Source organism: Cydia amplana, chromosome 15, assembly GCF_948474715.1.
Source record: "Cydia amplana chromosome 15, ilCydAmpl1.1, whole genome shotgun sequence".
NCBI classification, from domain to species: Eukaryota; Metazoa; Arthropoda; class Insecta; order Lepidoptera; family Tortricidae; genus Cydia; species Cydia amplana.
Window position 1 is genome coordinate 3,047,274 of NC_086083.1, and position 14,603 is coordinate 3,061,876.

Genomic DNA, 14,603 nt, shown 5'->3' on the forward strand with positions numbered 1-14,603 from the left:
GTTTACATGGTAATGTACATCATATATTTTTTTTAGTTTTATCATTCTCTTATTTTAGAAGTTACAGGGGGGGGGACACACATTTTACCGCTTTGGAAGTGTCTCTCGCGCAAACTATTCAGTTTAGAAAAAAATGATATTAGAAACCTCAATATCATTTTTGAAGACCTATCCATAGATACCCCACACGTATGGGTTTGATGAAAAAAAAAATTTTGAGTTTCAGTTCGAAGTATGGGGAACCCCAAAAATTTATTGTTTTTTTTCTATTTTTGTGTGAAAATCTTAATGCGGTTCACAGAATACATCTACTTACCAAGTTTCAACAGTATAGTTCGTATAGTTTCGGAGAAAAGTGGCTGTGACATACGGACGGACAGACAGACGGACAGACAGACAGACAGACAGACAGACATGACGAATCTATAAGGGTTCCGTTTTTTGCCATTTGGCTACGGAACCCTAAAAAGCGAACTATAATCTGTGACGGTACTTACTCAGTAGTCTCAAACAGTTTCCTCCTGTCGGCAGTGCTCGGAGTCTTGGGGATGTAGCCCGAGTCAGAAGAGTTCACCTCCTCTTCCAAGCTCGTGTCAGACTTGCCGTTCGTGTACTCTTCTGTAACAGAGTGTCATAATAAAATCTATGCTTGATGTTAGCATAAAAGTATAGTTAGTTCGCGTTAGGTGTGCAGTAAAATCATCATTGTCCGCTAGCCTCGCCCGTAACCCACCAAATCGTTCCTGCTAGCCTAACCAAGGTGACAATCGCTATGGCTTCAACAACGAAACGCTTTTTTTCACCTCAGCAGCTCGAACAAGGGTACTTTGCTACTTAAAAACAGTGAGCTTAATCGCATTTTGCTCACTGAGTGAGACAAAATGAGCAAAATGCGATTTTGCTCACCCAGTGAGCAAAATGCGATTTTGCTCACTGTTTTTAAGTAGCAAAGTACCCTTGTTCGAGCTGCTGAGGTGAAAATTTAATTGTTGGTATATTAAGAAAACATGAGTGAATAGGTAAGTGATGAAGAAGGAATACATTTTTCGGGTTCTCTAATATGTTCTCACTGCTGAGGTGAAAAATGTTGTGTACTACACGAGATCAAAGTTATTTACATCTCGTGCGCTTTTGAGTCCCTTACTACGCTCAAGATTCTAAATTAGATTCACTCGCTACGCTCGTGAATCTATTATAGAATCTTTCGCTTGCACGGGACTCAAAATAAGCACTCGAAGAAATATCAAACTTTGATCTCTTGTTGTACAAATAACTATTGTCTCTCTATCACTCTTCCTTATTAGTGCGACAGTGACAGTTGCGTATCGTTCGCTACGGACCGTTAGCGGTTGGCATGTTGGCTACGGGACCTGATTAGAAAATCAAATTCAGTGACCAGTTAAAGGCATACTTTCTAATTAGAAAAGATTTGATTGGTTACGAGCATCGCTAGGCCGGTGTACAATAATGATTTTACTGCATTCTTGCGAATAATAATTCGTTTATTTAGCATTAGAAAAAAGGTAAACAATCTTGATGTGTCTTTTAATTGAAAAACATGTTTTAATAATATGTCACGGCAAATATGTAACAATTATGAATCTAATACGATCATTTATATTCTTCTGCTTTCATAAGTATAAGTTACTGATTTTAAAAAGCGTTTTTCAATAAAAAGACATGTCAAGATCGCTTACCTTCTTTCTAATGCTAAAAAAACGAACTATAACTATAGTATTTATTTATTTAAACTTTATTGCACAAATTTACACGAAAAGAGTACAAATGGCGGACTCAACGCCTTGAGGCATTCTCTACCTGTCAACCATCGTCATAGTATCAGTCAACCTCATTTGGACTTTATTGCAAACATAGATACCTATTAAGATTTAAATTTGTAAACTTGTGTAGTTTTTTTTACCTTTGGGTGGAATTTCAACGTCGCTGGTAGGAGACAGGGATTTGTCCTTTTCTCCGTCTTTGCCCACAGGCGTGGAGGCCGCTTGAGTCAAAGGCGAAGTTGCTGCAAAATAAAACACAGTTTTGTGGATACGTGTGTGTAGAATAGGGTGTGTATTGCGTTGCGTCTCACATTTTGCTTAATGAGAGAGTTTAAATTCACTTTCTTCCACATGTTAGCTTGGTTTTCTTTTATTTTTATTTTCATTTTATTTTTCCCTGGTTGCCCTGAAAGCGCCATGGCTAAGTACCTTAGACATCGGCATATGCTGAGTGGCATAGATTTTGGTGTTAGAATATATTAGAATAAGATGTATTAGGTTAAGTTTTATGTTTTACACCAAATAATTTCTATTTCAATAATATTGGACAGGTGGAATACTACCCATAGCTCATGTAAAAGTTGTAATGTTTGATTCCTCATTAGAAACGTCACAACGAACCGCACGCAAACGACACGCAGACGGTGTGACGTCTCTTCAACGACTTCTTCATGGTCGTAGTAAAGTTATCTTGATTCTTGAATATGATAATATTATACTCAAACACACCAAACTAGGCAGTAAAAAAACCCGAAATACAAATTTTGTAAGGGTGATCAACCCTTCGCGCCAACATTTTTTAAAGTTGCCGTCTGCTTCTACTGACAAAGAGTAGGTACATAGTTTGTCCAAGGACTGTCTCATTTCAAACATAGACAGAGAGAAACATACTATCTTTTTCTTACACTAGTACTAGCACCCAAAAGACATTAGTATAGTTTTTTTTTGTTCCTATTTACTGACAATTTGGTTTGACCAACTATATATATTGAAAGAACGAATATTGGACGGTACTGAATGGCAGAATAAGTTTGTGCCTTTAACTTTTTAAAATTAATTAGGGAATAGTACATTATTGCAGAGGCCGGGAAAGGGCAAGTCGTGGATGAGTTTCGATTTTGTCGGACGACGCGAAGCGGAGTCCGACAAAGAAGACGAATCCACGAATTGCTATTCCTGCCGAGGTATATATAGTGCTTTTCTCCAAACATGCGAGGAAATAAGGTAAAATAATAATTATTTAAGCATCAAGCATGACTCAAATCGAACCTTCACATCAAAAATGTCAAAAACAATTTCCCTCTAAAATTAATTGTTAAAAGTTAAGGGCACAAAGTTATTCTGCCATTCAGTACCATTCAATATTCGTTCATTCAATATAATTGTGCAATATAGTTGGTCAAACCAATTTGTCAGTCAGTAAGAACCAGGAAAACTATACCCATCCTTTTCTTTTGGGTACTAGTACTAGTGTAAGACAAAGATAGTATGATTATCTCTGTCTATGTTTGAAATGAGAAAGTCCTTTGACAAACTATATAAACTTTGGGTATGCGCGCACGGGCAACTTTTGTCGCCGCGACTATTTTGTCTCTCACGTCAAGTCTACACGGATGAGATCCTTAAAAAAATATAAAAATAATCTTTGATTTTATTAAGCAGTATTCGCACGATCATACACGAGTACAACGGTCTTGTAAGGACGAGACAAGTAAGGTCGTTTATCTTACTATCTCACTCTATCCTATAGCTTGAAATGATAGCTGATCGGGTCGTGTAGACGCGGCTCGCGGCTTTAATAATTGGCTGTTTGCGTTTTTTATTTTTAAAAAGTAAAAAACACTACAGTAATAAGTTATTACTGTAGTGTTTTTTTCATTCCCGTCCGCTAGAACAGGACAGCGATAGTTTGATTTTTTTAAATTAGAGTTTGACAATAACGTAGAACTTCCTGTACTATTTTTGCTACAATAAGTTGAACATTTCCGAGCATATTGGAGAAAATAATTATTATTTTACCTTATTTCCTCGCATGTTTGGAGAAAAGCACGATATATGCCTCGGCAGGAATAGCAATTCGTGGATTCGTCTTCTTTGTCGGACGACGCGAAGCGGAAATCGAAATTCATCCACGAATTGCCCTTTCCCGGCCTCTGCAATAATGTACTATTAGTGATTAGTGAGTTTTGCTTGTCACCTGACGATATTAACTTACCCGAGTCAGATTTGGGCACGCCGGGCACAACCGGCACAGAGAAGACCTTGTCGAATGAGAATTCCTCGCTGCCGGACGCTGAGAACGGCTTCGGGCCGAGGCGAGGCTGCAAATACCATTGGTAATGTAAAGATGACGAAATATCAAATATAACGTGAGCCGATCTTGTTCAAACTTGTTCGAGAGATCGGCTCCATTTATATTTCGTGAACCTTCATTCAAAGGGGAATATAGTTACGGCTTTTGAGCACAGCGAAATAACAATAATATATCCTCCTAAGGCCCAAGGTCCTACCCATAGTACTTACTAACTTTCTTATTCAGACCCAGCTCCTACAACAATTGAGTAGTCATAGCGTACCACGGTCCTACCAGTAGGACTTAATAGAAAACCCATCATTTTGTTTTTAAATTTCGAAATTGGCGTGTACGAACTTCTAAAGGACTGTTTTGTTTTGTCTGTGAGCCCTCTAACAAGTTCGTAAAAAAAATCAAAGTGCTGTACAAGGTGCTGTATATAAGTACAATAACATTTAAAAAAAGTCGTACTTGGGTCTGAATGAGTATAAAACAATAGTACTACTGGTAGTTCTACGGGCCGTACTGACTACATACTCAATTTTTCGTTGGGCCTTAGGAGGATATACATATGTATATATATGTTCCTAGGGATAGTTATGTATAAGACTATGTATTAGCAGTATAAGTGTTTTGGCATATTTAGAGCTGTAAACTTATACTTGTGTTTATTTAAATAATAAATAAAGAATATCTATCCTATCCATGCCGTAATCGGCAACGGCGCCCCTAGCTAATTACGAGCGTGAACTCTGATATGGCTGGCAAACCAGAACTTACTTTTAAAAAACTCTTATCGCGGGTGGGGCAGTATAGTTGACCGGAATTATTGTAAGTATAATTATAGGAGGGTTTCGGCCGGGATTTACGTAACTGACGTTTCGTGTCAAGGTCAATGAGACCTTACCTTCTATTACCGTGCAATGCCGTGCATGCATTTTATATTTTAGGTAGGATTGCTTAAACATAGAAATAAAACAAAACAAAAAACATATCTAAAACAGGTCTTAGAAAAAATATGAAATAAAATATTTTTCCCTAAAAAATAATACCCACTAAATACCTACCGCGACAATATGCTACTTCGTTTCAAAAATACCAAATGGCACATTATCAAATCAGGTAATTTCTGTTTAATTGGCTTCTCATAACTCTACATTTCTCTAAAAGCAAAACTCAAAATAAAATAACACCAACTACACATTATATACCTTATAACCCGAAATAGGTACCGCCGTAGTCCTAGGCTTAGGCTTAGGCGCCTCACTGTCATCGCCAGACGGCTCCGAAATAGACGACCTAGGCAACGGCTTAGGAGCTTGGACTGGAGTCCCATTGACATAGCTATTGCTTCTAGACAGACACGTTTCCGAGTCAGTGCTTTCAGTTTTTTCTAGAATCTTTCCTTCATCTTCGTCATGGCCGTTGGCCCCGTTATCTAATTTCTTATGGAAGCCATTTTCCTTTTTCACTTCCATGCCTTTGATTAAGTCTTTAACGTTAACGAAGTCGATGCGGTCTTCGTCTTTCGGTTCGGGTGCGGGTTTAGGCTTCGGGTCTTCTTGGGTGATGACTGGAGTTGTGGCTTTTTGGGCTTCTGCCTTTTTGGGCGGAGGCATGGCGAGGATGGAGTTGACTAGTTCTTCTAGGTTTCCGCGGTGGATCTAAAAAGGTTTATAAGAAATCTTTTGTATAAAAGGCTTAAATAATAGACGATGTTTTTAACACTTGTGTCGCGATAAAAGTACAGATCTAAATACTCGAGTTACTCAGTGTTTTTCCAACATTTAAGCCATGCAACGGCTTTTAATTTTGATACCAATTGCGTAATTTGTGGTGAATTTTGTGATTTTGGGGTTATTCGTAATATAGTTGTTAAAGATGATATTTTGACGTGATAACGTCTTATACATCGATGAACACCGGTAGCATGCACGAAAAAGTGGTTCGTTGTGGACAGATCTCCATGGTAACGTTGTGATCTCCTTGGTAACGTATAAAAGTATGCAATTTTTCATCAATGTTTTCTTGTGACGTTATTACGCAAAATTATCGTCCGTAAACGGACTTTACAGACAACCATATTTTTTTACCTCATAAAGTAGGCTGAACATTAAAAAAACACCCTAAATGCATACATGATTCAAGGCAAATAAGATGTCAAGTAACAGTTATTTAACTCCCTGTATGCAGCTTTGTGTATGTTATAAAAATATTTAGCAATTTGCATATACATAATTATGTAAAATAACCAAATCAATCAAAATAAAATGTAAAGCAATGTATCGCAAGCGTTAAAAAATTAAAAAGAAAATAAAAATAAATTACTTACGCATTTAATCAACACTAAACTAACCCAACTACAAACAAAACAACACAACACCACACAACACAAGAATAATATAATAATATTAATAATTGTGTACAACGCACATCAGTCACCAGTATTTTGTTTATAATTAAAACAATACATAGTAATTGGTCAAAAACAATCAATAAAATAAATTATTTTACAACCTAGTCCCGCGTGTCATAAACCCACATCAAACCGCAATAAAAAAACATGCACCAAGTCATATGTCATAAATTATGAATACAAAATTGTAAATGGATATAACATTTCTAAATTTCAACATAACTATACTAAGACTGCCATAGCAACTCAAAAGTTAGTAAAAAAACATACACACATATATTGTTTATTCCATAATACCGTTTTCACAACCGTCAGACACTTTACTAGACTAAACTTTGGAGACCCCTAATGTAATAAAACTAATAAATATAACACGGGGATTTGGGTGTGGGAATGATCTCCTGTGTTTTTAACTTCGTTTGTTGTAAAATAGTTACAAAACTATGAATTAAGATAGAAAGCTCTAAATGTGCTTAGGAATGTTAAAATAGTTTGTGTTTACAGTTTTACTTCATTTTTGGCTAGTGTAAAACATTTCCGCGCCGTAAAACCTCACTTTTGGCCCACTAAAAGGGAGCGGAAGCGCGTCACTTTTCAGGATTGCCATAAAACAAACCTAACCTATCTCTAGGATAACCTTACGAAAATTCTGAAAAGTTAAAAGTTTCAGGACTAATGATAATATGACAAACAATACATTATGACTTAAAACTCTATGGGAAACAAAAGGACCCCCATCCGGATACAGAGATTTTGGGGACGAGACGGTCTTGTTTGTCAAGCCACATATGGCACTGAGATACCATCGTCATAGAGAAAAAAATACATAGAGTGCTCACTCCATACATCAGTTCAGACTATTAATTTCAGTGTCTACATCTAGCCTCGAGTAGCGGAACTATCAGTACTGCTACTTGACAATAGATGTAGCACCGACCGGAAAGTCTTATGCTGTTGAGATAAGACTTTCCGGTCGGTGGTACATCTATTGTCAAGTAGCAGTACTGATAGTTCCGCTACTCGATGCTAGATGCTAATAGTCTTTTTGGTACTAAAACTGATGTATGGAGTGAGCACTCTATGTATTTTTTTCTCTATGCCATCGTCCACTCTTAATTGGCAATGCAAATGCATGAACCTTTTTGCAATTAGATCCGCCAGTCAGTTTAGACTTTTGAGTGTTAAATATTAGTACATACATCACAAACGTTGGTGTGTCAGACATGGTACATGGTATTTACCTGTGTGCAATTGTTAGCATCCGGATGCAGAGAGATGTTGGGGACGGGATGGTCCTGGTTGTCGAGCCACATGGGCGCGCTGAGGTACGTCACGGAGCCTGCCGTGTCCGGGTACAGGTCGGCATGGTAATCGCGGTAGCTCTGCGGAAACGGAAATGTATTTTCTCAAACATGCAATGAAATGTCGTCGCTCCGGGCGTCATATCAGGCTTCGAAGTATCACGTTTAGGGCGGAGCAACTCCAGAGAACTGTAAAGGAATTTCATACGAAATTGAAGGCCTAGGCCGGGAAGTAATTTTTTTTTAATTCTAATGTAAACATGGGGTCTGTGTCCGTGAACAGGCTAAACACGGCTGTTTAATTTTTTTTTTAATATTTTTAGTGAACGAATGGTTATCGGACCAAAATATCCGTGTTAACGCCTGTTATACACGAACGTACTGATATTAAGAATACGAATCTGTATGATTCAATGTGTTGATGAATAAATTTAAAATTGTGTCTATACGTAAGTCACCAGAGACCATAGACAATATTTAAAATCCTCTGCATTTATTTTATTTATAGAAATTGAGATTCTTATTATCAGATTGTGTATAATGGCCCTAATAAGGTCTATTAGAACACCCGCAAAATACGGACGACTTCCGTAAAAAAAAACAATTATGGCGGGATTGGAAGGAAAATTAAAAACCTTTTGTTGTGAAGTTGGATTTTTATTATAAAGATTTAAATTTGTTTTTTTTGAGTGGTGTATTTTTTATTTCATTGCATGTTTGAGAAAAGCACTATACATGCCTAGCCGTGAAAAGGTCTTGCCGGCTTCGTATCACTATCCGGCCTCCCTACGGTCGGCCGGCTATACCTACTCACCCGGCAAGCCCTTCTTTCCCGGCGTCTGCAGTAATGTACTATTACAATGTTCCTAAACATGATGTTGAAACTTCCCTTATTTAAAACGAATTTTATTCTAAACAGGTTGGATGCCGGTGTAGTTTTATTTGTATTTGACGTTCATAAGCGCATTGTAATATAACTTGAATAAACAATCTTTTATCTTTATTTTCAACTAGCGACCCGCCCCTGCTTTGCACGGGTTAACAAATTATACATAAACCTTCCTCTTGAATCACTCTGTCTATTAAAAATAAAAACCGGCCAAGTGCGAGTCGGACTCGCGCACGGAGGGTTCCGCACCATCAATAAAAAATAGAGCAAAACAAGCAAAAAAACGGTCACCCATCCAAGTACTGACCCCGCCCGACGTTGCTTAACTTCGGTCAAAAATCACGTTTGTTGTATGGGAGCCCCACTTAAATCTTTATTTTATTCTGTTTTTTTATAGTATTTGTTGTTATAGCGGCAACAGAAATACATCATCTGTGAAAATTTCAACTGTCTAGCTATCACGGTTCGTGAGATACAGCCTAATGACAGACGGACGGACGGACGGACAGCGGAGTCTTAGTAATAGGGTACCGTTTTTACCCTTTGGGTACGGAACCCTAAAAACCGCACCAAAATCCGTTGCGTAGTTTTAAAGATCTAAGCATACATAGGGACAGACAGAGGAAAGCGACTTTGTTCCAACTTTTAATACACTATCAATATCATCATTATCCAATACCCTAGAAAGATTTCGAAGTACCTAGTCATAAATCATAACCAATTCTCAGGAAATATGAGGTTGTTTCAATGGGAAAAGTCACCGTCAATATGATTGTCTATGGCATTGTCGAACTCTATACAAGAAATGTACTAACAATGGTACAGGAACATTATCTATAAGTGGCTGTGACCAGCTGTCAAATCATGAATCCAGTATAACTGGATCAGGCATGAGGGGTGGGGGAAATGACCGAACGGGATAGTCTTATGTATCTTTTAGTAGGAGTAGCAGCGAAAGCGCTATTATTGTTTGTCCTTGTCACAGTCTCACTTTTTTTATACCCCACCGTAAATTTAGTATAGATTATGGTGGGCAACAAATAAATTCGACCAATCATAGTGTCGCATTGCGTATGTTTTGTCCCTCACGGACGCACGCGTATAGGACATCTATAGGATCCTACCATCTATGGTTACCAGTTACCACCGTCGAAAGCGCCACCTACGTTTAGTTATTGCTTGTGTCTCGATTGTTAGGGCTCATTTAGACGATGCGAGAAGTCGCATGCGAGTTTCATTACATTGCGGGTTTTGATCGGTCGGTTGAATTGGACGTAACCAGGGATGTTGCGGATGCCGATTTTTTGACAACCGCGGATGCGGATGCGGATGCGGATTTTTAAAGGCTCACATCCGCGGATGCGGATGCGGATGCGGATGTCAAGATAGTACCATAAAAAACGACAAATATTACATTTTAGTAATTTTTATTTCAAAAAACCGGCCAAGTGCGAGTCGGACTCGCGTTCCAAGGGCTCCGTACATCAAGTCCCACTCACGCTTGACTGCTCATTTCTAATAGGTTTTGACTATGACTAAATTACCTAGCAGTCTAGCACTTACGCCGATGCTAAGACGTTCCTGTACCGACCTGTTCCACATCCGCATCCGCATTAAATCCGCATCGATTTTATGCGGATGCGGATGCGGATGTTGAAAATAATGCGGAAGTTCCGCGGTTGCGGATGCGGATATTCGCAACATCCCTGGACGTAACCAACAGTCCGCAATGTAACTAAAATCGCATGCGAGTTCGCGCGCCGTCTAAATCAGCCTTTAATCTCACCTTTCTTGGCACCTGGTACATGATAGGCACCACACTAGAGCCCGTCAGCTGCAGCACTCGGTTGACTTCGCCGTCCATGACCCTGAGAGCCCGCTTCGGGACGAGGCAAGCGCCTTTCGTCTGCTCGCCTGTCGAAAAATATAGTTATTTTAGTATTTTATGCAACCGTTGTTTAAGAGAGGTCAAAAAAGCGGCCAAGTGCGAGTAGGACTCGCCCATGAAGGGTTCCGTATTTAGGCGATTTATGACGTATAAAAAAAAACTACTTACTAGATCTCGTTCAAACCAATTTTCGGTGGAAGTTTAAATGGTAATGTACATCATATATTTTTTTTAGTTTTATCATTCTCTTATTTTAGAAGTTACAGGGGGGGGACACACATTTTACCACTTTGGAAGTGTCTCTCGCGCAAACTATTCAGTTTAGAAAAAAATGATATTAGAAACCTCAATATCATTTTTGAAGACCTATCCATAGATACCCCACACGTATGGGTTTGATGAAAAAAAAATTTTTGAGTTTCAGTTCGAAGTATGGGGAACCCCAAAAATTTATTGTTTTTTTTCTATTTTTGTGTGAAAATCTTAATGCGGTTCACAGAATACATCTACTTACCAAGTTTCAACAGTATAGTTCTTATAGTTTCGGAGAAAAGTGGCTGTGACATACGGACGGACAGACAGACGGACAGACAGACGGACAGACAGACAGGCATGACGAATCTATAAGGGTTCCGTTTTTTGCCATTTGGCTCCGGAACCCTAAAAAGGCGAGTGGCGTGAGTAACAATTTGAGGCGAAGCCGAAAATTGTTAATAAAGACGCCACGACTATTTTTTGACTCAGTTAAACAACGTTGCATACAATACTTTTTCTACGACCAAGCTCTTACTTTGAAATAAAATTGTAAATTTAACAAACATTTTTAATTCAAAATGGACGGTAAGGGCGGGAAAAGAATGAATGAATATGAAAAAAAAACATGTCTATGGTTCACTTATTTGTCAGAAATGACATTTAAAATAAGGTTGACAACACTGTATTTCATTCAATATTTTTTAAGTGGTCATTACACGAAGTATCGTAAAATCGCCAAAAGGATACTGCGTGCATGCACAAATTCTTTTTTGGGGAATAGACTAAAGACTTGTCTTGACAACTATAAAGTAGGGGTTTAAAGCAGGGATGTTGCGAATATCCGCATCCGCATCCGCAACCGCGGAACTTCCGCATTATTTTCAACATCCGCATCCGCATCCGCATCCGCATCCGCATAAAATCGATGCGGATTTAATGCGGATGCGGATGTGAAACAGGTCGGTACAGGAACGTCTTAGCATGGGCGTAAGTGCTAGACTGCTAGGTAATTTAGTCATTAACCAAAAAAACCTATTAGAAATGAGCAGTCAAGCGTGAGTGGGACTTAATGTACGGAACCCTTGGAACGCGAATCCGACTGGCACTTGGCCGGTTTTTGAAATAAAAATTACTAAAATGTAATATTTGACGTTTATGGTACTATCTTGACATCCGCATCCGCATCCGCGGATGTGAGCCTTTAAAAATCCGCATCCGCATCCGCGGATTTATAAAAATCGGCATCCGCAACATCCCTGGTTTAAAGGTGCACCCTTTAGATGACAAATAAAAGTACGGGAGTAGAAAAACTATTTTATGACATTAGCACTCTTCGTAATCTATATAAATTAACGTAATACGAACGTGTCTTGCTATTTCAGTCAGTCTCGGTACAAAAAGTACTGAGGTGGACTGAATAGTAGTATGACAAATATTATTATGAACACTAGAATAACATTTTATGGGTTATTTCGACTTGGTGTCAAATTTACGGCTATCAATTTTTGCACTTGGCATTCTAGTATATCTATGTCTATGTAGTATGTCTTGGTAGCTCAGATGGCAGAGCACTGTACTAGTGATCCAGTGGTTGTGGGTTCAAGTCCCACCCAAGACAAAGAATTTTCCACTTTTAATTTATTTGGAAGCTTAATAGCATCGTTCGCAGATGTTTCTGCGTAATACAAAATTAATTCTAGTACCTATGTGGAAAAAAGAAACCGCTGGTGGCCTAGCGGTAAGAGCGTGTGACTTGCAATCCGGAGGTCGCGGGTTCGAACCCCGGCTCGTACCAATGAGTTTTTCGGAACTTATGTACGAAATATCATTTGATATTTACCAGTCGCTTTTCGGTGAAGGAAAACATCGTGAGGAAACCGGACTAATCCCAATACGGGCCTAGTTTACCCTCTGGGTTGGAAGGTCAGATGGCAGTCGCTTTCGTAAAAACTAGTGCCCACGCCAATAACTGGGATTAGTTGCCAAGCGGACCCCAGGCTCCCATGAGCCGTGGCAAAATGCCGGGACAACCCGAGGAAGATGATGATATGGTCATATACTCGGTATCGACTCACCAGAATGCCTCAATCCCTCAATGAGGAATGGGTCTCTGTCGGTAACCTCCATGTACAATATGGTGGTGTCTCCCTTCCCAGCGAGGAAGAGCATGTTAGTGTCAGGATCGAAGAGAGGCATCAGAATCCCGGTGGAACAGTCCAGTTCCAGTGTTTTCTGAGTTTGAGAGAGGTTTCGAACGTCGCGTATCATGATCTGACGGAGGCGGGCTGCGTCGAAGCCTGGAAATAATAGCACATTTTGAGAATCGAATATGACTTTAATTTGTTTAACCCTTTAACCGCCAGAGTCGGATATATAAGACATTACATCTCCAGCTCATTTCGCCACAGTCTGATAAATAAGACAAAGATCTGATTTGGTTTTTACAGCACATTTATAACTCCCGCAACTATGCCAACCTTACTCTGCGTGGTACAATTACTGTCGGTGGCGACACGAGCACGCTCGATCAAAAATTGCTGGCGGTTAAAAGGTTAAGATGTTTGCTTAAGGTTTTTTTTTAGTAAATTGCCTTTACTTTACCTTAAATTTGCGAATTTGTGCAAGGCGTTTGGGGCCAAAAATCGTCAAAAATAGATGACGTAATTTATGAACAAGCCCTAGGAGCCCAAGAAACAGCAGTTAAATGTCGCCCAAGATGGAATATAATTATATATATTTGCACCTTTTTTTTTCATTTTCAGTCCCATGGCTAACTTAACCTAATCACCTTAAAGACTATGTCTTAATACTTACCAGTGGTCAAAATTCGGTCTTGGTCCAGCCAAACGACCCTGCTGTCCTTGATGCCATGGTGGCTAGAGGCCGCGTCCAACACGGCCGAGGCCGCTCTAGGGTCCACTATGCGGACCTTTCTGTCTTTGCACGAGGTCGCCATGAGACGCCCGTCCTTCTTCCATGATGTGGATTGGATCACGTCGCCGTGGTCTCGGTTTACTGAGATAATAAACCATACAAATAAAACAAAACTCTTTTATAAAAGTCACGACTGAAGTAAGGACGATAAACACGAAGAATTCCGTACATTGACCGGCCAGGCCGCGTAGCCAACGTAACAATCGCTTACGCTACGTAGCGATCGAAACGCAACTGTCACTGTCGCACTAATATGGAAGAGTGATAGAGTCTGGCTAATGAAAGTTGAGCCTGAATAACGCGGGAATTTCAATAAAAACCGCACCTGGCAATAAAATTACTATGAAATTAAATGACAGCTTGAAACTGACAGCTTATTTGATAGGAAAAAAAGTTGCCATATAAAAAGTTTTAAATAAATCCCAGGCTCAACTTTCATTAGCCAGACTCTAGAGAGACACAAAGCGTTTCGTTGTCGAAGCGATAGCGATTGTCAGCTTGGCTAGGCCGGCTGTTCCTATCTCTAGCGCACGCCGATGATACCGGCGGTCCATGCTACTGTGCGAGCGGGAGAGCAATATAATAATGCTCGTAGTATGCGTATAGCGACGTTCATATTGATTGTCACTGTGACAACGCACGAAATGGTACGGAAATTAAATTCCTTGGTCACGAGATTTAGGATACGCGTAGGTATAGTTTGTCTAAGGACTGTCTCATTTCAAACATAGACAGATAGAATCATACTATCTTTGTCTTACACTTGTACTAGCACCCAAAAGAAAAGTATGAGTATAGTTTTCCTGGTTCTTACTGACTGACGAATTTGTTTGGCCAACTATACAG

General features: G+C 39.3%; 1 protein-coding gene across 1 annotated transcript in view; it reads right to left on the bottom strand.

Annotated features, from left to right (window-relative positions):
* The window catches only part of LOC134654445 (coronin-7), a 40,278-nt gene that overhangs the window by 21,003 nt on the left and 4,672 nt on the right, over nucleotides 1–14,603 (bottom strand). The window contains exons 4-11 of the mRNA XM_063509890.1: nucleotides 13,638–13,838; nucleotides 12,899–13,120; nucleotides 10,467–10,594; nucleotides 7,732–7,872; nucleotides 5,286–5,738; nucleotides 3,997–4,102; nucleotides 1,922–2,023; nucleotides 498–618 (exon numbers count right to left, since the gene is read on the bottom strand). Coding sequence (XP_063365960.1) covers nucleotides 498–618; nucleotides 1,922–2,023; nucleotides 3,997–4,102; nucleotides 5,286–5,738; nucleotides 7,732–7,872; nucleotides 10,467–10,594; nucleotides 12,899–13,120; nucleotides 13,638–13,838 — 1,474 coding nt within the window. The remainder of the gene's footprint in view (nucleotides 1–497; nucleotides 619–1,921; nucleotides 2,024–3,996; nucleotides 4,103–5,285; nucleotides 5,739–7,731; nucleotides 7,873–10,466; nucleotides 10,595–12,898; nucleotides 13,121–13,637; nucleotides 13,839–14,603) is intronic.